The 26,104-nt window shown below is 34.3% G+C and overlaps 1 protein-coding gene and 1 pseudogene across 5 annotated transcripts; one reads left to right on the top strand and one right to left on the bottom strand.

The window, feature by feature from the left end:
• Positions 1-7,872: 7,872 nt before the first annotated feature.
• On the top strand, positions 7,873-12,048 carry LOC107904707 (1-deoxy-D-xylulose 5-phosphate reductoisomerase, chloroplastic-like; annotated as a pseudogene).
• A 95-nt stretch (positions 12,049-12,143) lies between these two features.
• LOC107904705 (pantothenate kinase 2) lies at positions 12,144-24,977 on the bottom strand. 5 transcript variants are annotated; one of them, XM_016831165.2, is made up of 23 exons: positions 24,727-24,977; positions 23,771-24,169; positions 22,959-23,162; positions 22,714-22,772; positions 21,898-22,014; positions 21,330-21,449; positions 21,136-21,230; positions 20,941-21,034; positions 20,668-20,799; positions 20,158-20,270; positions 19,875-20,067; positions 18,153-18,361; positions 17,542-17,586; positions 17,342-17,390; positions 16,552-16,634; positions 15,904-16,020; positions 14,813-14,876; positions 14,379-14,525; positions 14,101-14,259; positions 13,690-13,773; positions 13,407-13,601; positions 13,220-13,291; positions 12,144-12,744 (listed from the first exon to the last, which is right to left on the bottom strand). In XM_016831165.2, the coding sequence occupies exons 2-23, from the start codon at positions 24,102-24,104 to the stop codon at positions 12,655-12,657; spliced, it is 2,775 nt and encodes a 924-aa protein (XP_016686654.2). In that variant the 5' UTR covers positions 24,105-24,169; positions 24,727-24,977; the 3' UTR covers positions 12,144-12,654. The 5 variants fall into 5 exon arrangements, with proteins under 5 accessions (XP_016686654.2, XP_040961287.1, XP_016686655.2 ...); XM_041105353.1 differs by having other exon boundaries at positions 22,962-23,162; positions 23,771-24,523; positions 24,727-24,923; XM_016831166.2 differs by having other exon boundaries at positions 23,771-24,523; positions 24,727-24,922.
• Positions 24,978-26,104: the final 1,127 nt, after the last annotated feature.

Raw genomic sequence — 26,104 nt, 5'->3', positions numbered from 1 at the left:
GTTGGAAAATGGGCATCAATTTACATGTGCTTGCATTTGCCTATGCTATGTACTTGATTACTACATAATGCCGTTTTAGCTGGATAAAATCTCACGCTCATTATTACTCATATATCACTTTTTCTTTTTCTTACATTATTTAAAATTTATATCCAATGTGTATATATAATAAAATGAATTTAAAGTCGTATTAGGAGAATAAATGCATCTGTGGAAGTAGTAAATCATGCCTTTTTGGATCTAAAAGTCAGTAGGCGAATGAGTTATTCCATCATGACATATGTTTGATACCTTTAACAATTAAATATTATTTCAAAAGGGCGAAATGAATAGCCCATAACTTGTTGGGCTAGTGACGACTGATTGATTTACTAATCTAACAAAAACCCTAAAAAGTAATTGATTCTTTTAGGCCCAAAAGGTCATTAAAATTATCAACCACCAAGATCCTAGGAAATGAATAGTTGTATTAAAAACGCGGAGGTCATGCTTAAAGTAGCAGCCATCTTGGTGAGCTTCTTTATATTCCTTAGACTCAGCATGTTAGGATAAGTTGCTATAGAAAACCAATGGTTTTAGAGGAATGCCAAGTCTTGGATACGTTGGCAGAAGAAAATGGCCATGCAAGCCTGGAAATGGTTGAATCCGAAAATGAAGATGGAATTCTATTGTTTTCTGCTGAGTAGTTTGATTGGTATTTTTGCTCTCTTTTTGTAGCTTGAAACCAAATTGAATGATTTTTGAAGGAATTAACGATCCATTCAGGGTGTTATAGTTATCATGCTACAAGATGAATAAAATTTGTTATGGATACTGAAAAACGTCTGCTAACACAATGAACAAATTTGTAAACAACACCACAATTATTTATGCTTGATTTTAAACTTATCTATGCAACATCTTAAAATTCACTCAATAATCTTCTACCTTTCTTACTAAAGCTTGTAAGCCAACTTTTGTTTAAAATGAGTTGGGAAGCCCAGAATGGATCTAGGCAGTCGCAGGTAAATGTGGAAGACTTTGGTGAGCTGACTTGGTGACAAGGTCAAAATCACGTAGATTGAAAATGAAAATGAAGAGCTTATAGGCGCATGTGACTGGCAATGGTAATACCAGCTCACTTGATAAGATTCCTATTAATACCCATTCCTACATTCTCCAACCACATCACATCATAAAAAGACTTAAACAACAAAACATCTATTAACAACTCAAGAATCATAAGAAGACACGTGACCTACTAAAACATCAAGTAAACCTCTCGCAAAAGCTTCTTAGAGGTGATTAAGGGGATTTATTCTCTCCAGCTCTTAGCCAGAATTTTTTATAAAAAAAATAATAGTGTAGTAACTTAAATAAAAATTTTCGAATAGTTCTATAATTTATAGAAATTTTTGAATAATTTAATGATCATTTTGTAACTTTTTAAAGTTAAGTGACCAAAATGCAATGTTAATAATAATTTAATAATCTTAAGTGTAATTTTTCTTAATTTTTTATAAATAATACGCGACATATTTAATGTTCAATATATGTTTGATGTTGTGTTGGAGTTTTGATCTTTCCAATTAATTTTTGAACTTATATTAGAACAATAACAACTGTGTTTTGTCAAAACTCAAAGGTGAAATTTTGACATATTTGAGCCTATGTAACAGCCCGATTTTCAGTGGTGTCGGAAATAGTAGTTCGAGGTCACTAAATCCAACGAGTAAGTTCGTAAATATTATTATTTAATATTTACGAGTCAAATGTGATTTTTTAAAAAAAATGCATTTTCGGGACTTTGTTTTGGTAAATCGGATTCGTAAATATTTTTAATAAATATTTACGAAGCTAGTTGTATAGTTAATTAGGTTTTGATTAGGTGAGTTTGACTTAATTAAGATTAATTAGATAAAAGGACTAAATTAAATTGATTGTGAAAGTTTAATTATGAAATAGAAAAAAATCAAGGGACTAAATTAGTAAATAAACCAAAAATGTGACATGTGTGGCAATAATAAAATAAATGTGTAATAAAATAAATACATACATTTGTAATAATATGTATAATTTATTTATTATTTAAGTATAAGATATTTTAGATTAAAATATTATTATATTATTATTATATTATATTAATTAATCAAAACAAAATAATGAAATGAAATAAAAAGAACAAAGGAAACAGAAAACTTAAAACGAAACAGAGAAGGAAAGAAGGAAAGAAAGAAAAAGGGAAAATTGGGGTTTTGAAGTTCCAAGCTTATTTGGTAAGTCAAATTAGTCCATTTTTTTATAATTTTGATATTTTTGGAATCCTAGAACAAAATACTACTTGATTTAAGTTGAAATTTTGAAAGTTAGTAAATTTTTAGATGTTGTTCATGTTGAATTAATTGATGAATTAGGGTTTAAATTGATTGAATTTCAAGTTAGGAGTTAGTAAAGGGTTTATTTGTAAAATAAAACATACGCTTTGAATAGTAGGGACTAAATTGAGAGAATTTCAAAATTAGGGATTTATGGTGAAATTAGAGAGTTAAATTAGTTTAAATTGGGAATGGAATGAAAATATGAAATTAGTTTTGAGAATAAAAGTTAGTCTTGGTTCAGGGACTAAATTGGAATTTAGGAAAATATTGAGTAAAAATTGAAATATTTAATGTGAGATTGAATGGTGTTGTATTGATGATTTTTAATTGTTTTAATTCTGTAGCTAGCGTTGTACCAGAATTCTCGACTAAAAAGGAGAAAAATATAGTTGACGAGGAATAGCTAAGAATTCTTGGTTTGTATTTCTATAATGCGAATCTAATTATTAATTGTTGTATTTTGATTAAATGTTATAGTAAGTGATTGAGGTGAGAATTATTGTATTTTACAATTGAAATGAATTGTCTTGATATGTGATGAAATTATATTGGTTGAATCGAATTGGAATATATATATTATGAATATATGTGTAAATGTGAAATTGTGCAAATATGATAATTGGATTATTTTTTATATGTATAAAATTCAGTTTTAATGCCCAAGTAGACGGAATTTAGAACTACGGGGATATTAGTGGCATGCCATTAAGGAACTTTAGCGCGCTCTCTGATTATTAGCACATTAGTGCTCTCTGATTACTAGCACGTTAATGCTCTCTGTTTAGCACATCTGTGCTCTCTGTTTAGCACTTTAGTGCTCTCTGTTCATTAGTGCATAATAATGCACCTCTATATTTGTTCCGTATATTCGGTGTGTTCCATAAAATCTACTTTGGGATAAGAATATGAGATAGTATACTGAAAATAGAATGTGAAATATGTTGTAAATACATGGAATACACGAGTTATATATTCATAAATTGATTGTGGAATGGATAGTGCCATTATTTAAATGTTACGTGAATAAATTATGAAAATGTATTATATATAGCAAGTGATGACAATTGAGTATTGTGTGATTTTAAATGTTCAATTGTGCTTAACATTTTATTATACATGTATTTTTTTAATTTTTTTAAAAATTCGAATTATAGAAATACCACTGAGTTTTTACTCAGCGTACGGTTTTGTTTTCCGTACGCAGGTTAAGTACTTAAGTTTGATCGCTGATTTAGCATCCAACAACAATCCCAACTCAAATATGGTGATATTTATTTCTTTGTGTCGTCATGTACCTAGAGTGTCTAAATATTAGTTATTTTGTGGTTTGATTGTAAATGAAGTTAAAAGATCTATTTTGGAGAGTTTATAATTTGAATTAAAATGATGCTTTGATGACTTGTTTTGATGATATAAAATGTTTGAGATTTCTGTATGTTTGATCTGTAATCTCCAGTAATGCTCTGTAACCCGGTTCCGGCTTGGTATACAAGTTGGGGGTGTTACAACCTAAATGATTGCACATGCATCTATGATAATTTTAAACCTGCATCCAAAGGTTTGTAAGGCATAAAATTTATTAGCCTACAAAATTAATTAATGATAATTTTTAAAATGGGATAAAGAGCATTTGAATTAAGATAACCATAGGCATTAGACATGTGATAAAATCTCATTTTCTGATTGCTGATCACGTTGAAAGAAAGCTTATAAATAGACTGATGGACGACTTCCTCTTTAGCTGTTTGGGGTGTATTTAGACACTTCTTATTTAGGGATTTTTGAGGAAATTATTGATTTTAAGTAAGATATTTGTAGAGAGTGATTTGTAATAATTTAGATATCAAAATTTGCTAATCATTAGACTCCTAATGACATAAATTTGTCAAATTGCGTAACAAAAGAGGTAAAATATAAGAAAAACTATCATTAAACTAAAATTTATGAATGAATAAAAAAAATTTAAAAAACTCATAAACTACTTGAAAACAAGCTCATTAAGTACTCCAGAGAGCTTAACTTGACATATCAAATTACAGCAGATCACTTGCCCCTGTCATCATGTTGTGGCCGTAACTACCCTACTTCTTTGTTTTGGACCCTGTTTGATTGATAGGGGTCTTGAGCCAAAAATTGCTTAAGATGGCCCCTTTCAGATCACATTTCTGATGACATTTTTCAAATGCATACATTGCTCAGTTCGGTGTCCTCGAGCATTATGGTATATGTAATGGTGATTGGAGTTGCTGCGATATTATCTGGATGGGAGGTGTGGGGCTGTCTCCAAGATTCCTTGATACTTCACTTGTATAGAAATTTTGGCTAGGGAATAGTTAAGCTCATGATAAGTTTTGAATTTTTTATATAGAGCTTGAGGTCACTGATCTTCGCCTTCTCTATACCTGCGAATGTGTCCTTGGCGATTCGTGGTATGGTCATTGTTCACCCGCTTGTTATTTCTCTGATTGGACTGGTTTTAATGTTCATACCTACGCCTGCCTACCCCTGAATCGGTCATTGGCTGTTGATAGCCTTAAAATCTCATGGGAGGCAATCTTCTTGGAGGGTTACTCTAATGGGGTGCTAGTGTGGAAAAGTCACAAACTTTCTCCACCTCGTCTTCCAAAAATTTGTGTACCATCTCGTAAAGGCTGGAGGGTTTGCTCGGGGTGTTTTCGATGATGATGTACCTCAAGTTATGATGCGAGGTTCCGACAATAAAAGCCTAAATTTCCTATTCATCAATAACTCCCTTCGTGACCATAGTAGCTACACAGAATCTTTTGACATAATCACGGGGGGACTCATTTGCTCTTTGGCAGATTGTCATCAAATAGGCAGAGGACTATTGCAACGGCTTGTTGGCCAGAAAATGACTCATAAATTGGTCAGCCAGTCGTTCAAAAGAATGGATGGATCCCCTAGGTAACGACAACTACCATTGCCGAGCCATTTGAGATAGGGTCATATAGAAGGCTCTGCATTTTACTTCTTCAGATGCCTCAAATATGTTCATGTGGTTGTTGTACCTGGCCAGATGATCTTCCGGGTCTCTCGATCCATTATACATAAACTTTAAGAACTTGAAGGATATTGAGATATGGTTGTCAAAGATCTTTAAGGCTAACGACTCGTCAGAGTAATTTTAGACAAATTCGTTTGCTATTAACCCTTTTATCTCTTGCATCAATTAGGCCCTGAAGGCTTTGAGTTGCTATTCCACAGAGATATTTTTATTGCCTTGAGAGTGCTGAGATGTCACCAAGAAGTCAGTATTATTTCTACGAAGGCCTTCCAAATTGTCACCCTCATTGTCTTTCCAGAGCTTGAATAGAGCTTCCTCTTCATAATGTTTCGAATTTTTTTTGTCTTAGGACCTCTCATGTGACTCTCAACTTCGCAATGAGCTACTCATTCCGAGTTTCTCTAGTCAAGAATGCACTTTTGTTCTTTGCTACTCCTTGAAGCGACATTTTTGTTGAGAAAACTGCTCATCCAAACATTGCAATTTCTCTTGGGTTTTTGAGTCGTGGGGTTGTGGACTTAATACTTGCAGAAACTTAGTCTAATGGAATAGGAATCACAACTAGTAGAGGAGGCATAACTATGAGATAGGTTACAACTTCTTGGAAATAGTGACCTATGTGGTCAAATGGTCCAAGAGAGGTCATGCCAGGTTGTGGCTGAGGCACTGTAGAAATTGGGGTAGTTGAAACAACTGAAGGTGCGGTTTCTATAGGTACAACAAGAGTGGTAGGGTTAGATGTTAAATGATCCCTTAAGCCTTCACTAACTATTCTAAGGTGGAGAGAAGGGTACTTGCATACAGTACAGTCCGGGTAGATAGAGTCTGGGTAGAGTTCAAGCCAGTGGGAGTTTCTGAGACAGGTGAAATAGGATGATGAGTGGAGCAAAAGAGTTGATCTGGTTGGCCAGGCCATTGGTCTGGTTGGTTTGGTTAAAGGGGGTGCCACTTTGAGATTGTGAAGCCATGTCTTTCATGCTCACCACACCAATTATTGATACAATAATACAACAATGAGAAAATATGGGGGAAAGGGTAGTGGTTGCTATGGAGGTCAGTTCACCCAATAGAGGCGGAGAGTTGGAAGGTTATAAAGAATGAATATGAATAAAAGGGGTGTTCGAATGGTTGACTGAATCAAACTAGTATTAATCGAACTTTTAATCTTTTAACCGTTAATCGAACCAAATCTTTTTCAAAAAAATTAACCAAACCAAAATATTTCAGCTAATTTAGTTGGTTAACCGAACTAACTGAAATTTATATGTTTTTTTTATAATGTTCATTTGATCGAATTATCCGAATTAAAACTACTTATAATTTGTATTATTAATTATTAAGTCCGGTTAATTCAATTAATTACTCAATTAACCGATAACCAAACTTCCAAAAAATCATTAACTAACCTCCGATCGAATTAGATTAGTTAACCGATCGATTAACTGAATTAGATCGGTTCAATCGGCTAATTCGGTTTTAACCAAAATTTGAACACCACTAATAAGGAAGGTATAAAGGATAGAGGCTAAAGGTGTGTTAACAAAGTGTAGGCTTGATCTTTTGAAGTGTTGATCTTTTTTTCCTCATTTCTAGAGGTATTTATAGGTGAGAGTTTCATAGAAGGTTGCGTTAATGTGTTGGACTTGCCATTAAACTATCATTACAGTGGATGTTGGTGGTCACAAAACTAACTAAAATTTACGACAAAGGCAAACGCACCTAGCAAATAATAGTATAGCTACCGTGAGTAAAGATATCGTATCCACGAGGACTAAAAATATTAGTAATTATCATTTTCTTATTATTTAGTCGAAAATTTGGAGTAATGAGTTTTAATTTAAAATTATCAAACTAATTTAACTAAGAATGCAACAAAAAAAAATAAAAAAATAATCGAAAAATAACTAATGAAAGAGACAATACCTAAGAAAGAATCCACCTAGACTTTATGTTGAAAATTGGCTTATTGATAGTTATCTTACTGTTTGGATGTCTCTTCACTTGTCAAGTGTGTTACATCAAACATTATATTTCAACCTAACATAAAAAATATAACACAAAGTATCCATTCAAGTGTCATGTTTGAATGAATTAATTATAGGTTGCATGTGAAACATGCTCCGTCTTCTTACATCCACAAAATCTGTCCAATTGTCGTTTTCCTGCAACAGTTTCTGTGATATAATTAAACGTTTTCCTCAACGATATGTTTAAATTAGTAGTATAAAAGTATAGTGTTTAGGCAGTGTAGTGTTGGATCTCAATCTCATTAGAGGTGAGTTGTTAAAAAGTCAGCGCACGATACATGCAATTAATGTATCAAATCAACGTGTTTCTCGACAGAAGGATATTTTCTTTCTCACATGTGGAGAGGGACCGACCACCATTGACTGGATACTGCAAAGCAATGGAAGGTGAGTGGATTGGGTAAAAAACTTCCCCAGAGAGAGAGATTGTAAGCATTGAAAGAAGCAATCCGCGATTTCATTAAACAAAACACCCTCGGATTGTCGCCATTATTGGGATTGCGCTATCAACAAGGATATAAAAGATACCTTGGTTAAAACAAAGACAACGTCAACGTCATACTGATTCCCAAATTCCATCCTTACTGTCGTCTTATCCCTATTAATTAATATTACCAGATTAGTTAATTTAATTCATTCAAATACCATCTAACAGATAGCTCCACTGCTCTTCAATCCCATCACTCGTTTATATATTTTCTGCGTTCTGCATCTCCCAGTTTTTGTTTTTATTTTCATCCCATTCATTTTCTTCACTCCAAAGCCTGCTCTGTTTCATGGATTTGAATATGGTTTATCCTTCTGAAATGATTAAGTCTACCTCCTTCTTCCATCCCACCAACTCCGTTTCCCTCCCCAACCTTTCTCCAGGTTTATTTGTTTTACTCCATCTTCCTTTTTTCTCTTCCATTCTTGCTTCGTCTATGCTACGCATCTGAACCCAGAAATTTTCTCTGTTTTTGTTTAAAGATTCTCAAAAACCTTCTCCTTTTGCTTCTTGGGTTTGAATTATAATTGTAATGAATGGTGTTTTCTGGATTTTAAGATGGGTTTGTTTGGAAGAGGAAGGGCTACGGCACAGCGATTGGTAGGATCAGGAGACTACAATGTTCAGGTCAGGCTCCACACCCACCACCGGCATGGCCAGGACTAGCTTTTCCACACCCTGGACGCAAGACTTGGGATGGCCCCAAGCCTATCTCCATTGTCGGTTCAACTGGTTCCATTGGAAGTCAGGTGAAGTTAAAGGGGGAAAGAGAACTATAAAAAAAAAATCTTTTACATACTGAAACTAACTTGGGATGGCCCCAAGCCTATCTCCATTGTCGGTTCAACTGGTTCCATTGGAAGTCAGGTGAAGTTAAAGGGGGAAAGAGAACTATAAAAAAAAAAATCTTTTACATACTGAAACTAACTTCTTTCCGTTTTGCCTTTTAACTATCTGGCAATGCGCCCATGTAGATTTTTGCCCAAATTTTAGGCTTGCATGTATGTTTTGTTTGGCACTTGATCAAGTTGTTTAGAATTAGAATTTGGCGTTATGTAGACGTTGGACATAATTGCGGAGAATCCAGATAAATTCAGAATTGTGGGGCTTGCTGCTGGTTCAAATGTCACCCTTCTTGCTCATCAGGTAACTCTTCAGTTTTCACCGAGCTATATGACTACTTATAATGGACCAGTTTTAAATTCTTCCGATAAGAGCCATTTAGAGTTGTCTAACTCTCCCTTGACTAACATGATTATGGTTTCATAATCACTGATTCTTCCTTCAGCCATATGTGGTTTTGCAGTATAATCTCATATAAAGTGGTTTCTGCAGATGCTTGCAAGCGTTAGAACTAAAACATAAAGTTCCCTCTATACAAGATAAATGATTTAAACGTGAACTGGGGTTTTTGCAAAATTTTGATGGCTGATAATGTTTCTGTGTATTGCAGGTGAAGACATTCAAACCTCAACTGGTTGCTGTTAGGAATGAGTCTTTGGTAAATGAACTCAAAGATGCTTTGGCTGACATGGAGCCAAAGCCTGAAATTATTCCTGGGGAACAAGGAGTTATTGAGGTAGCCTATGATATAGCTCATTATTTCTTTTCCCTGACTATATAATGCCATTTTCTTATTTAGATAATTAGTCTTAAAAAATTTTCCAGGTTGCTCGCCATCCTGATGCTGTCAGTGTGGTTACAGGGATAGTAGGATGTGCAGGATTGAAGGTACTTCATGATTCTTTTACTGTTTCCCTCTGTTTGGTCATGTTCCACATCCTGCCTTTTCAACCCTTTGATCCATAACACCTAGGCTAGGAGGGCTCTGAAAAGGCTGCATGTAAGATTTCTTTGTCTAGTTTTTTGCATGCATAATGTGAAAAACTGAATGCAGTTGAGACTAATTGAAAGAAGAATAGACTTCACCAAAATTTTAAATAGTGTTGGATGATAGTTCTCATTTGCATGCAATCCTTATACTTCAGAGAACCGTATGCAGATCTATTTCTGCTTCCTCTATATATAGCTTTGTTTGCCTCCGCTGAAAGAAATATATTTGAGATATCATCAATTACAGTTTTACTGTCAAGAATTAGGATATGTAAAGAGAAGCAAACAATTTGTTGCTTATTAGATTATATTGTTTAGCTTGCTAAAATTTCCATCTTTTATCTTTTATAGCCTACAGTTGCTGCAATAGAAGCTGGGAAAGATATTGCTTTAGCCAATAAAGAGACCTTGATCGCTGGTGGTCCCTTTGTCCTTCCTCTTGCTCACAAGCATAAAGTAAAATCCTTCCAGCAGATTCTGAACATTCCGCCATTTTTCAGGTATTGCTGAATAATATTATCTGAAAATTGTTCACTGCTCCAAGTTTTTTTGTCAATCATGTTTCCTCGTTGGTAGTTGAAACAACTCGCCTGTCATTTTATCCCCCAAGTCATTCTTGGTAATTACAGAAAAATCTCCTAGAATCTTTTGTTTCTTCAGTGTATTCAGGGATTGCCAGAGGGTGCTCTTCGGCGTATTATTTTGACTGCATCTGGTGGGGCTTGCAGGTGTGGAATCATAATTTATGTTAGAACGGTAAACCTTGTAAAGTGGGATGACTAGGCCACATTGAACAATTTTCTCACCTTGTTTCACACAGGGATTGGCCTGTTGATAAGTTGAAAGATGTTAAAGTAGCTGATGCTTTGAAACATCCTAACTGGAATATGGGGAAAAAGATCACGGTGGACTCTGCTACCCTTTTCAACAAGGTTTTTATCAAATATCTCATTCAAAGTTATAGGCAGCTAATTTTCTACAAAGTTTATTAGTCCTTTAAAATGTTACCCTCGTCAAAATTACTAGCATTAAATGCTTTCTCTATTTGACAGGGTCTAGAAGTTATTGAAGCCCATTACCTCTTCGGGGCTGAGTATGATGACATTGAGATAGTAATTCACCCGCAATCTATTATTCACTCAATGGTTGAAACACAGGTTTTGCTTTTAACTTTATCATGTTGGTTACTGCTTGGTGATCCGATAGATGTCACATTCACTTTTTAATTTGTCTTACAGCCGTGCCTTTGAATGGAGAGTTGGATAATACAAATTGAAATTCAACTTCCATTTCTCATAATTATTTTTTATATACTTATTTTCAGGATTCATCGGTGCTGGCTCAGTTGGGATGGCCAGATATGCGCTTGCCAATCCTGTACACTCTGTCATGGCCTGAAAGAATTTACTGCTCTGAAATAACTTGGCCTCGCCTTGATCTTTGCAAGTAACTAGCATCTCCCCATTCCAATTTAACATTAGTACTTAACTTTTAAAAATTTGATAATGTTTCATTCAGTTTACAATAATAACAATTATCCCGTGTCCCACAATAGTCGGTCTTAAGTTTTATTTACATCATGTTGCATTTGGAACTTTTTTGGTGATTAAAAAGTAAAATTTATTGAAAAATGAACGGACACTGCACTCATTCCATTGTGTTAAATTGGTTGATGGATAATACAGGCTTGGTTCACTAGCTTTTAAGGCTCCTGACAATGTGAAATACCCCTCCATAAGTCTTGCCTATGCTGCTGGAAGGGCTGGAGGCACCATGACAGGAGTTCTTAGTGCAGCTAATGAGAAAGCTGTCGAGTTGTTCATCAAGGAAAAGTAAGTATTTTGTAAGATGAGTAGAATTCCCCTATCCAGCTTTATTGTGGTTGATTGAAAGTTTATTGATTAGCCCTTTCCTAACTTTGGTATCAAACATTGGAAATGAGGATGTAGTGATGATTGTTGACAGGTTAAATTGGTATTGCTTCTATTCAGGATAAGCTATTTGGATATATTCAAGGTGGTGGAGCTAACTTGTGAGAAGCACCAGGAAGAATTAGTTGCCACTCCATCCCTTGAGGAAATTGTACATTATGACTCATGGGCACGAGACTATACCTCTGCTTTGCAATGCTCTTCTTCCGGATAAGACAGCAATTACAACCCAAGAAGTAATAAGTACTTGGGCATGGGCTTGGAAATCTGCTATTTGTCAATAGAAATGTTCACCTACTTCCACACAAGAAATATCGTATAACCCGTTGATAAATGAACAAAAAGGTTCATGTAAATTAGAAAATTAAGTGAAATGAGTTTTTTTTTATTAATGAAAAGATAATAATTTAAATATCAAATAATTCAATATAAAATTTAACATTTATTTATTATTATATAAATTCATTTTAACAAGAAAAGAACTTTCAGCAAAATCAAATTTCTTATAAATGATAAATCCAAATGTTTGAGTAAAATTAAAATTCTTATAATGAACTTTAAATGTTTCTCTAACTCCAACCTTGTTCTCTTATATATATAAAGTTTGGACATGGCATGGGCTCCCTCATCATCTTATAATCCCATTGATAAACTATGCAATCGATGTCCAAATTCTTCATTCTGTTGATTAGTATACAGTCTGATGATACATTGAACAACGTTTGTGATGTGTGCAGTGCAGCCCTACTAAACATTATTCCATCTTCTTTCTCGAATCATACAAACAGTAACAGTCTTCAAGAATTGAGCGCAGGTGTCTCAAGCTTAGCTCAGCTGCCTGCTAATCACTCAGTACACACTAACCACTGACTGCCCTATTCAACAAAATCACAAACTTAGATGGAGAAATTTAAACAATATCATATAAATATAGGCTAATGCTGACAGCTTTCCATTGCTCTTATCTCCATTCTCCATGTTAGTATATAATATTTTAACTCGCAGGTTCATATCTGCAAACACAATCGTAAATCTCTCCCTTGATCAGTTTTTCTGCCAACCTCTGGTTCTTCACCATTGCGAGCTGCAAACAAGGTATTTTGTGTTATATTAAGAGTTGATTGAAACTGAAACCTCTGAGCCTAAGACATCTTCTCAAGCCTCAAACTTGCAGGTTAGAATCAAATAAACATCATTTTCATGTTTCCTGCCCTAGTTCATGTGATATTTAAAGCCTTTGGTGAAGATCATAGTTTAAAGAACTCAAAGATAACAAATAAGTGTTGGGTATAATGATAAGGCACATTACACTTCCAAGGGAAGGACTCGGGTTAGAACTTTAGAGACAATATTGTTGGAAGGGGCAGCCATAAACCCCGAAAGGATTAGTCTCTATAAAGACCGTAAAACAGACATGGAGGATACCTTGGTTCCAAAAAAAAAACCTGGATAAAGAAGAGGTTGATACAATGATTGTTCCAGCAACTACAAGGAGGCCTCATTTAATTGCTTCCTGCTCTTACATTCTAAGATGCATATGATATCATATAAAACCATACCTTCAGGGCTTCACATTTGAACCAAGCATTAAAGTTGGTGTGAAGAGCTCTACCCATTCCTTCTAAGATAATCTGCAGCAAAATGCATGGTTTCTCTTATTTCTTCTAGCATTTCTTATTCTCCAGACACAAGTAAGAAAGGGATGTAAAAGTTTGCTCTACCCATCACAGAACAATAATAACATACCAAATCAGCATGTTTGGCTGCTGAAGCTAGCTCCGAGCTGACCTGCCTCAAATCGATGCATGGGCTCCCACACCCATTCTCAACAACCATCAAAGGAACCGAAGAACAATTTTCTTTAGATCCATCTAGAGTGTTAGTCATTGCATCCACTAGGAGACCTCCAGCTTCAGCAGCTCTGCGAAGGATGTCACAATGCTGTGGGCTAGAAGAGTCAGCATAACTTGTCCAACACATGATGGTAAATAAGTACTACAAAAACAAAGCTACATTAAAAAAGGCAAACCTTTGCAGCCTCAGCAACAATGTCAGGAAGCTCCATAGCGGTTACATCATTCAGTGCAGGGAGAGAATTTGCAACCAAAACAACCTGCAGAACATCTCATTATAAGTTATTCTGAAATTTAAATGGTAAAGAAACAAGATAAAAGCCATGGCAGAGGATCTTTGGTCTCAATAGTGAGATTACTCTTAAAGTTCCAAAGTTATGGCATTTGTATAGCACAACCATCATCTACGAGAAGAATAATTGTACTAGGTAATTAAAACATCAACTGAAAGAGTACTCACATTTATTTCAAACATGCAATTGAGGGTTCCGATATGTAAAGGCATCACTACTCATGCTACTCTTATTGTAAAAGTAATTATTATTCAGTGGCAGATCATTCACAGCAAAATAAAATGACAAACTTACTTCTGTTCCACGTCGGAGAAGTTCTCTTGCTAGTGGAAGCATGCCCAGGACAACATCAGCACCTGAGTTGTCCACAAAGAGTAAAGCTCTCTTATGGGGCCGAGGTTTCTTCCCTTCTGACCCTAACATTCTCTCCCTAAAGAGATCAAAATCATCCACCTGTAGTACAGAAAAGAAGGATTTTCCTTTTTTTCACTGAATTTCTAACAAACACTCAATAAAGAATAATACACTGCAAATCAAGATACCATAAAGATAATCATTTTTTCTCCACTTACACGCCAGGGTCTTTGCATTTTGTTCCGACTCATTCTATAAATATCGATAATTGTTCCTTTATGATAGAGATCAACACAGGCTCGGGATCCCCAATCAAATATGTTTGCAGCTAGAACACCTTCAATTAAGGTAAGCAACCTTGCCTCCTGCAAAGTGAGGAAAATGTTGAAAGGTTAGAAAAATAGTGGCAAAAACAGGGCAGTAGAACAGGTAATGTGCACTGTAACCGAAACTGAAAACCTGAGTTGGAACTTTTATCAAATGATCACATATCTTCACACCTAATCTTTTATCTGATAAAGCAATTTTCATGCCTAAAACAACATATTTCAGTAAGAATGAACAAATGCAAGCAAGGTTAACATGCAGAACCTGACGGTAATTTTGGTAACTGGCAAGCTCCTCCAAAGAGGAAACAAAAATATCACCATACCTCATCCATACGATCAAGCTCCATCAATAGATCAGGTAAAACAGCAAGAGATACCTCATTTTCCCTGTCATGATCAGAGAAACAGCGATAAATGACTTAAATGAGGTCCAAAGAAACAATACCATCAATGTGCATCAACTTGGTAAAATGTGTCATGAAACTGTAAATGTTGCCTGTGCTGTATGACTTGTCACGCAGGCAGGTATTTGAACAAATCTTCCAGCTAGTTTCCTTTTCACGTACCATGCATATAAATGCTTGAAATTTAATAGAAATGGGGCAGATTTTAGCTCTGGTCAAGGGAGACCATAGGCACCCCAAATGTTGTCAGTGTAGTAGAAAGCTTATATAGATTTACCCAACCCCACCGCTTTTATTGTTTAAACTAATATGCCTCCCCACCCCAATATCCTTTTCTCAATAGCAAATAGAGTAAATGTTACTTTTTATTTTAAGAAACAAATACAGTGCAATAAATGGAAAATGAAGGAAACTGTCCATCTAATTTAAGATTGCCATTTGCAAAAAAGTTATCTTTAGCTTTCCCACTGGGCTTTGAAAACATAAAGTATTTTAACCAGAGTAGTGTTTCCTTTTCCAATGCAACTACTCAGTAAACCAGTTTTTGAGGAAAAATATGCCAATTTCCCACTTTACTGGAGGAACATGCAGCTGTTCTGACTAAACTTCTATTAAAGAAAAAATTATCTTCCCAATATATTTTAAATATTTTATTAATTAAAAGAATAGTAGAGATATATTTAAGTTCTTAAGATCAGGCCCAATACATATATATTTCTACTCTGCTCTTTATACATACATATATATATTTGAAATTGCAACCATATACAGCCAGCCAAATGCTTTTAAATAAACACCCAACACCATCATGCAAGGATTTACTACGAGTAGTTTGTACAATAATGCTTTTAATGCTCATGTAGACAGAACGTATTGATGCAAGGTAGTAATAAGAAAGCAAGCACACATAGTGTAGGCACAGAGACATAGGAAAGGACTTCTAAATTTATAAATAATACTAATAAATAAATCAATAGAAGAGTTCAGAACTTGGTTGGAACGCAGGTTACCTCTGTTTGATGCTTCTATAAGCATCAAGAAATTGAAACTCCCTCAAGCATTCTTCCCTTAGTTCCAAAAGATTGGCCAATCCTAACTTCCCATAAGCAGCTGGTTCCTCCATCAACCTATTCAGGAGGATGTAAGCGCATAAGTATCTAAAAGTAAAAGTTCAATTTATTCCAATGATTTTCAGTTAAACAGAATTCAGAAAAAAGAATAAACCGTATCACAAGCTTTTTGTTTAAAAGAAAGAAAAAAAAAACATAAACCCCCTAGTAAAAACATCTAGGAAGCAATATTTGTAATAACTACTGTTTACATTTTGCACAAAAAATGATTAAAGAGCATTTACTTTAGTAACAAAAACAATCTCCCACTCTCTGTTGGTGGCTAAATGCATTATACCTTTCCATTATATGCTCTATTTAAGACCTCATCCTGAGAAAAACATCATTCACCTTTGATGAAAATTTCTAAGCAGAGTGAGCTAAGTATGAAATTCAGTTGTAGTCTTCCCCCAGTATCTCATGTTTTTTACTAATCCTCAAAGATAAGCTACAATTACGCTAGTTTGCTGTCTATATGGGTAGATTAGATTTTGCCAGTTAATAATGTTAATAATAATGAATAATATACTTTCATTAGGTATAAGTCACCTTGCCAAGTGAGCAGAGAAAGCACGAGCAAAAGCATCACCTCTTCTTTTAGCATCATCAGTTCCACCTTCACTTGCCACTGCCTAACACATTTGACAAGCTCACAGATTACAAAGTAGTTCTAGGAGTAATTTAACTTCAAATTATTTCCACTGCCTAACACATTTGATAAGAATTCAATTTTCTTTGGACTTTATGGTTATTTTCATATGGCCAATGAACACAAGGAGAATTCCCTTTCTCTCTCTTCTTCGGAAAGGGGGAAGTTCTTTCATCAAATCCTAAAGAACAAAGAACTGGATAAATGTACTTTAAGCATTTTAAAAAGCTTTGTTACCATCAGTTCTTATATTTCTTTTGAAAATAGAACCAGGCATCAGAAGGCAAGTCACGGGAATGCTCAAATTGTTGTATTCAATTTTGATTGCTATTGTGAAATTCCATCAGCTATCAGCAGCATTGAAGCTGTAAAAATTCCACCAGGAATGGCTCACTTCTTAGAAAACAATTCATATATCTTCATGATTTAGGTACTCAATAATTATCCATGATCTTCTAAGAGAGAGAGTCCTAGAGGCCTGACAAGGTTTATATTCCACATTACTCGAACTCAGGTATGAATGTCAAGTACAAGTATGTGTTTGACAGGGGAATGTTCATTCCTTTCTAAGTTTTTCCATATATTTGAAGGGTCCTTGGAGGGTTATATCTCCTACATTGTCCAGATATACATCATATACAGGTAATGCAAGAAAAATGAAAAATTCAGAGCAATACAGTTTTTATTTACCTTATCAACAAGGTCTGGCAAGTGCTCTGAAAGCACAGTGAACCAATACCTGAGGGAACAAGTATATCCAAAATAAAATGAGAAATCCTTGTTTGTGGATCAGTATAATGGAAAGTAAGAAGTTATCAGATCTATTTTTCAAAGCAGTCTTAGGAAGTCTCGAATAAGTAAAAAGTAGCATATTTCAACCGCTTACTTACTCAAGCTCGCAGTGATCTGAGAGATCAATGGTATTAGGCTCATACCTGTTTGAATGTAATTCAAGATAACAAATTAAACTATTGCATGGACAGATAAAATCTAACCACCAAAAAATTCTGTATAATAATAGTAGTTTCATAAAAGGTTCTTGCAGATCCTAGCATGCCAAATTACAAAGACAAAAGAGTAACATCCAACTTCATTTCCAAAAAAAATCATTTTACCTCTGTGAGTAAATAGTAGCCGGGCCAAAATACACATATTATATGAGAGAAAGAGAGAGAATCTCCACTTATACTGGTGCACAGCTTGCTGAGTTTACACCACTTAATATATTTCTATGCCATATTTAATTTTCAATCGAAGCCTCAAATTCCATTCTTTCTATTTGTAGATCATGAGAACAAATTTCAAATTAATTAAAAATGCATAGCTATTTTTAGTTCCAAGTGCTAAATACATGCAGTGAATAGATATCAAATTGACTAGAAAATTTATGTGCATGATAAGCATTAAGATATCGTTAAATTCAACAGCTGTTTTCTTAAAATATTATATATATTGTAAAATTTATAAATGCTAAAAAAGATACACAAGTTCTTTTACGTACATTTTAGGGTTGGCTAATAACGGGAACACCTCCAAAGTGGGTACAAGATGGAGAACACCAACATTTAAAGCACTTGCATCAGAGCGCAGAGTACCACCTTTGGAAGAGGGAACTTCAAATCCCCCAAGTCCAGTGGTTCCAGGTGGAGCCATTGGTACTGGTGCAGTAATCTCAGTCCCCTTCAACACAAACTTTTCCATCCAAGAAATCTGCAGTTGAACCCACACAAAGTGGAGTGTGAGGTCTAGTAGGAGAACTAAAGCTAAAAAGGAATTCAAAAGAGGAATTAGCTTTCAAGTTCTTAGACAAGAAATGTAAGGGGAAAATAATAAAACTCGGATTAAATAACATGAGCTCTCATGTTGAAATGAAAAGATTCCCTGTTCTTAGTACTCTAACAATTGAAAGGTTAACATCATCTATTTTCTCTCCTCGATTTGGCAACAAGAATGCCAGGACTTAACTCTTGTTAAACCATCAAAATATTCTAATCCCTCTTTGGTCAAGTTTGCCTATAATAATCCAGTTTTATGGGATATATTCCTACACAGGTGCTTTAGGAATCAAGCCTTTATGATGCCCTAGAAAAGAAAGGTCTATGCTAAGATTCTAGGGAACCACCATAGAATTTTCAACTTTTAGTTGTTTGATTTTTTTTTTTAATGGTAGGCATAAAGTACAGGTTCTCAGAATCTGGATGAGCCTAGCATAGCTCTTGAAGCAATACAGTAGGGTGTTCCTGTAATTCACCTAAAATGGAATATGTTCTTTTGAGTGTTAAAGAGTATTCCTCACTTGAAAGCTACTCCAAACCCCTATCACTACCACTATTAAATAATGCATTTTTGGCAAAGTTTGAATCCGTTTTACTTTCTTCAGCTGCCCCAAATTATTTGTCCACAACACAAAAAGCGTATATCATTTACTGTAATTCAAAATCTGCAATTTATTTATTGTAAATTATTAACTTGGAAACGACGTAAAGAATTATTAAGAATAAAAGAAAGCAAAAGGGTACTAATGTCAATGAATTAATTGCTACATCTAAAACTTTGTTCCATCTGTGCCAACGTACATGCATAAAAGTTCTTTGTTTTCATCCTTTTAAAGCAGGACAGAAAGTCAAAAACCACGTGAGAATGTGCATGGAGCAGTAATTCTGCAATTCATTATTTTGCAGGAATGATAATTTTGGCTGCTTCAAGAAACAGGTTCTGCAGAACCTTTGTATTTGAAATACTGGAGAAGCTCAAAATTTCTCATACTGATAGATAACAGAGTAAACAGGGTAGAAAAGACAACCTAGGTACTAAAAAGAAAGAAAATTGATGTAGAACACATATGCTATTGTTCTTTTAATGTTACGAATGGGTAAAAGTTCATGTTTGCAAGTACTAAATTATGATTTGTCGATATACAATTCTCTATTTTATATTTCCTTTAGGAAAATTTTTAAAAAGCCCTGTGTTAAGCTCAAAGCAATTTATATCCAAGATTAACTCCGGGTACTAGATTTGTAGTCAACTCCCCATGGAAAAGACAAAACCTTGAAGATTTTAGAAAATAGATATGTAGAATGGTTTCAAAATCACAGAACGCGAGGTTGAGAGGCAAACTCAAATCCAACCCATTTACAGTCAACTTGGACCCAACTCACACTCATTGGTATCTACGGCTTTGATGTTGGTCAGGTCAGATATGACAAAGTCTAACTATACTTGCCTTTTCATTCAAGTTACCAAGTGGTGGTCCATGTATCTTTCCTCCTGTGTATGGTGCGCCCATTGGAAACCTTTCAACTAACTGATGCACCATCAAGTCATCGAGGCCAAGCTTCTCATAACTCATAAATGCACCTAAGGCTCCCAAAAACCCTTCATGTCGCAAGAACATAGCTTGTGCCTGTCCCTGTGACCTTAGACCAAGTATGCAACATTTGATCATCGGAAGAGTACAGTAACCACTCATCAACATGTACAAACAAGGATAAACTTTCTACACTTACCAGAAATGAACAGCAAAAGAGATTGTATCCATAGTATACGCATGACCCCTAATGAAAAATCCTCCGAAAAAAATTCGCTTAAGCCCAAACCGAAGTGCATTTAAGTATGATATCTACATAGCAGAACTACTCAAATCAGAATCAGGACAACTAACAAAATAAGGAGCACTATAACTAACCTGAAAGGTTATATAGAAGCATGTATGACAAATTTACAACATAAGCTAGTTACAAGATAATGTACAAGTAAATTAAAATGTTTGCTCCTAGAGGTTTAAGAATTTTCTATATGTCAAGCAAATGAACTGTTCTGCACAATACAATTCTTCACCCTTCTCAAGAATATAAAGAAAATGGCAAGTATTGCCATCTTAGGAAGGATGATCCTCGAAGACAATTCAAGCAAGACTTTCAGCCTAATTCTGATAATCAATTCCTTCGAAAAGAAAACAACAACAATATATTTCAAATAAACATACTTTACATAATATTTTTTATTTTGAAATTAACCTGCCCAATATTATATGAAATCATTCGCAAGAGAGACAAGGAAATATCTTCAGGTCTGTGATCTTCAAGCTCCTTTTTGTCAGAGATAGCCTTGCCAAAACTTGAAGCTATGGTTGAAGCAGAGAGACCAATCTGCCATGATTTAAGTTAGAAGGAACTAACAATGGAGAAGAAAAAATCAAGTTGCCCATTAATCATAGAATTGATACATCTTAGAGTTGCCCAAGCCTGTTAAATGTTCAGGTAATAGAAAGAAAAGATGATAAGATATACCTTAGAGTAATCCATACCACCATAAATGTCTCCAACAAGCATGTCTATGGTCCTGTTGTCTCCCCTTTGACTCAGTTCTAGCAGTTCATCAAAGCTGAAAAGGAGATGGATTTAGAGGAAGGTCTGGATAATATAATACAGAAGATGTAGCATGTTGGGATCACACAAAAAGGAAAAAAGGAGACTAAAAACAACCTGTTGCACTTCGTTAGTAGCCTCCCCAATCCCCAATAGGTACCACCTCCAACATTTGTTCCGCTAACACGCTGAAATTTTCCATCCCCATCAACCTGAACCAAACCAGTAGTGTAGATTGTTTTAGACCATAATCAAGCTCATATCCCAAGCAGCTTGAAAAAGAGGTAAAAGAAAAATTAATTAAAAAATACCTTTATCATACTAACACCAGATCCAACATTAACAAGAAGATAGGGGAACAGATCATTGTGGTCAATCTGAACAAACTCTTTGTGACCCTCCATGTGTGTGAAAGCTTCATGACGAATAGCCTGCTCAGTATAAATACCAAATTTACATTGAGTGATATGCTGTAAACTATTGGAGCATGCATAAATTTTGTAAAAGAATATGAATACTTCCAAAAATCAATTTTAGAAACAATTGGTTACACAAATGCACGTTTAGATTTTAGATTATGCATAAGGGAAAGTTCCTCCTTAGCCAGGATAGGCCTCCTCAAGCATTCATGAGATTATGTATTAGAAATAATCATCAATTCTACACATTTAAGAATTATTACCACAAATGACCACATTCAACTTTCACCAATGCGCTTATAAGATGATCTATCTCACTACTGTTTATATATAATAGTCTCCTGAAAGTAAACTTGACCAGATCAAGAATATACTACCATCATCCATTTTTCTGCTTAAAAAAGTGGCATTATGTACTAGTTTATAAAAGATGCAAATGAGATTATGACGAAGAATTGACCTTTAGTAAGAAATTTGCTCCTGCCACAAGACAATCCATTTCATCTTCTTTGTCGATACTGACCCCAAGCCTTTCTTTAAAGAGGTCTGCAAACTTGTATGCCCCACCCCCTGTGGCCTTCTCACAAACTCAACTTGTTAGAAGAAGTATGCATTTAAAAAGGTGTGAATGTGAACTGTGAAGCAATCTATTAACAGTTTAAACCTCAGCTAAACAACTCTTCCACCTATAAAGAACATTTACTATACCATTGCAATTATTACTCAAGCAATTTATTAACATTTTAAACCTCAGTTAAACAAGTCTTCTACAGATAAAAAACATTTGACTTTTATCATAGCAATTATTACCCAAGAACAAGGCCTTAATATTCTCAAATTAATGAATTTTTTCCATATTCTTCTAATGAAACCTCAGGAGAATATTTCATAATGTACCAGCTTAAGTAAAAGAAACAAGACAGCTAAATATTGGGGAAATGAATAGTCAAGAACTTCTTCCAGGTCATCTAATGTGCAAGGTAAACACAGAATCTATGAGATGGTATGTTTGTATGATCAGTAAAGAAAAGACTGTAGCAGAAATGAGACTGCAGCATATACATCGACAGTAGTCATATATTCTTGTGTCTGAAATAGAAAAATATTGATTAGAATAGCCAATAACTCAAATTACCATTTTGTACATATATTTAAGGATTTTGAAAACAATGCTTTAGTACAGGATCTTCTCACCAATGTAACATAAAATTGGTCCAACTTGTTTGAAAATAGAACATAAAAAATGCTATGAAGAAGGCACTAAACACAAAGTTACCTTGATAACTGCATTTTCTTTGTTTGGGGCCTCAGAATTCCAGTAATGAGAATCAATTCCTATTTAGAAAATAGAAGGAAAAGAACAAAAATAATTAAAAAGGTTAAATGTAATTGCTGAACATAATATGTTAATGCAGGTCAACAAAGCCATGAATATGATGCAACCAGCATGTGAATCTCCATTAATAAGAAAAGAAGATGGATCAAGGAAAAATGAAAAGGGAAAGAAATAAGAATGTTTACTGCCATTGTGAAGCTGCTTGGAAGAAATAAAATCCAAACACTCATTCAACTTGCTTGTCTCAAACTTCACAAAGTGAAGCCTCCCACCAAGAATAGGATAGCTTCTCCTGCTACCATTTGAAATTTCCTTGACAGTTTTCTTCCTCTTATCATCAATTGATTGACCTTCATGTCTTGAAAAGTACACCAACTTAATAAGAGAGCCTGAAAAATAAGATTTTAAATTTTCAATGCTCTAGAAGAGGCAGAAAAATAATTTCGTTAAAGGTTTGAACTATGATTAAAGAACCAGAAAAAGAACAGAACCGACATGCACAACAGGGGTGGGGAAAGGTGGAAGCCATTACAGTAAGGAATCTCATTTTACTAAAGAAACAATAAAAGCTTATGAAGTCACCTCAGCTCTTCTGAAATAAGTTAAAATACTGAAATCAAACGCAACGTACAAGTATTCCTCAAAGAAACAGAACATATCCATATCAGGTACATAGTTGTGGCATAAAATAACTTTGGAACCTAAGTTAGACTTTGAAATACTTCCTTCAGAGTTCAGATGTAGTAGTATCGAATATCAATCTTCTCCCATCATTAGTTCCACAGTAATTCATGCTAGATTATTGTAGAACTTCCATATAAGGGGGAGTGAAAAGGAGGAGAAGAAAACTCAGGTTTTCTCCAAAGACTGAAAGAAAATAGCCAACAGTTTAAACAAAAAGCAACTCAGAATGCAAAAACCTTTGAGAACTAAACCATGAGAATGAACCACAAGGACTAGTAGGAAAAAAAGAAGGTTGAATTAGAAATGATGATACCTCCAATATCAAGAGCAAAATGAGAAATATCATCAGATTGATTAGGCAACAAAATGGTAGGATCCCTTTCCTCAGAATTGCCTTGGATTGCAGCTTTGCTAAGGTCAAGTTGAGGCCTTGAACCTGACCTGTGAAGCGAATTGCTAGTAGGAGGAGCCATATCTCTCTCACCTCCCTGATTATTGTTATTGTTATTACTATTTTCCTCTCCTTTCACCACCAACCCTGCCTTGTCTATAACCTCCTTGTTTTTATTATTGTTAAAAATATTATTTTGAAGTTCCTCAAACTTATCGCCAATTTCCAGAACTGGGTGTCCAGTTAGACCAGCCATTAATTCCCACAATATTCTCACCACCCTAACTGCTTTTGGGGGCTGAGCCTTTTTGGTCACTTGTCCTGTACTCAATTGACCAATTTTTTTTTGTTAAGGAAAAAAAAAGAATACAATTATGTATGATAATTAAGCAAACGTATCAGTAAAGGACTTGGGGATTAAAGACGAAATACTCCAGCAAATAAAAATATAATTAATTCATTATCCCAATCAGTAAGGCAAAATATGAAGTGGGGTTGTTGAATTTCAATTGATAAAAGCTGAGAAGAGTGGGCTGCTTTGAGAATTGACCATACGATTAATCGAGACCCAAATTATATATATAAAAAAAAGAAGAAGAAGAAAATATTTAGTGTAATTGAATGCGGGAAAACTCCAACAAGAAAAGCAGCCAACATTGAATGATCCAGATAAACCTAAAAAAGAATTAAAACAAAATAAAAATCAAAGTTGAACACCAGATACTGATGAAAAAGTCAAAAGAATGAGACATGGAGTAGGTGGGACGATGAAAGCCAATCCAGAAACCCAAAACGCAAGACGAAAAAGCAAACAATAATAATAAAACTTACTAGCAATAAAATAAAAATTGAAAAAAAGAAAAAGAAAAATGGCCGACCTTTGAGTTGATGATTTGTGAAGGCAAAACAGAGTAGCAGGTCCAGGTATTATGGGACACACGATTTGCGGTTCCAGAAAACCTTAACCCGATCGATGTTCTTTGCACACTGGAATAGTGAAGCTCAATTCACTCCCACCCGCAATGAATGCACGTGTTTTTCACCTCCTGTCTTTCCACTACATTTGTTTGTTGGTACCTGGTAGACTCGTCGTCCAAACTTGTAGGAATCTTTAATTTTTTGGCGGCTTTTGATATAAGTAATTAAGTATTAAGAGATTAGGCCTATCTAAAAAATAGGCGGATTATACTCCAACATTAAACACTTGAATTTAGCCTGCATCACCAGGTTGAGATATTGAAATTTTTAAGGTTTTTGGTTCAAGTAAATTTTTTTTAAAGTATTTTTATATTTGTAGTTAAAAATAATTAATCTAAGCTCTCATGTTATAATATAAATGCTCTTCTCGCTAGAGCAAAATATTTTGGTATTAATTTTAGTTTTCTCTTTACATTTTTAATTAATCAAATAGATATATTTACATGATAATATTTTTTTAGCCTATGTTCATAATGAATAATTTATAATATTTGAAAATTGAAAAAAAATTATAAAATTTTACATATTATTGGTAATTTAAATATTTATAAGATTTTTTCCCATTAACTATTAGAGTAAATTGTACTGCAAGTCACTTTAAAATAGCGTCGTTTTATTATGGTTACTCTAATATTTTTTTGTCAATTTAGTCACTCTAATTAAGATAATTGTTCGAATTTATCACTGCAATTAAAAATTTTGTTAATCCACTAACGAATTGTTGACAAAACTTTTATTTTTTATTTTTAACTAAAGTTGGAGACATCTTTGTAACTAGTCCAAAACACATTTTTTCGTTGTAACATTAGACTAAAATTTGTAAGTTTTCTATTTTTCTATTTTTTGTTTTTCGAGAAAAAGTAACAAAGGAAATAATGATTGTTTTGACTCAATCTCAATAAACGAGACTATTACTACTCCTATTAATATTACACGCGCAGAAAATAAAAAATAAAATACTAAGACTTCAATTTTTTCTTTAATATTTTAACTCCAAATCGGTAGATGTAATATCTAAATACATTTATAAATTAAAAAATATCCGGATCAACTCATCAAATTAAACAAATAATTTAGCTTAAAATTTGAATTTTATTAAAATATTTATATATAATGTAATCTACTTTAATCCTACAATCATCTTGCTTCAAGTGAGCCTCTTTTGAGCTTTAAATTAAAATGTTGGTTGGATCTTGTTTGTGAGCTATTTGGGATTTGGCCCAATAAGGAGCCCGCATTTGTTTTATCTTTTCATTTTTTGATATTGAAAATAAAAAT

The sequence above is a fragment of the Gossypium hirsutum genome, chromosome D11, assembly GCF_007990345.1.
Source record: "Gossypium hirsutum isolate 1008001.06 chromosome D11, Gossypium_hirsutum_v2.1, whole genome shotgun sequence".
NCBI lineage: Eukaryota > Viridiplantae > Streptophyta > Magnoliopsida > Malvales > Malvaceae > Gossypium > Gossypium hirsutum.
The sequence above is the reverse complement of the archived record's forward strand: the minus strand, read 5'-3'. Positions and strand labels throughout refer to the sequence as shown.

Coding starts and splice junctions, on each gene's coding strand:
- LOC107904705 (XM_016831165.2), bottom strand. CDS start 24,104: ATGGCTGGTCTAACTGGACACCCAGTTCTGGAAATTGGCGATAAGTTT. Junction 22,773..22,958: donor CAAGCAGCTTCACAATGGCA/GTAAACATTCTT, acceptor TTTTCTAAATAG/GAATTGATTCTCATTACTGG. Junction 13,602..13,689: donor TTGTTGCTGAGGCTGCAAAG/GTTTGCCTTTTT, acceptor TCTAGCCCACAG/CATTGTGACATCCTTCGCAG.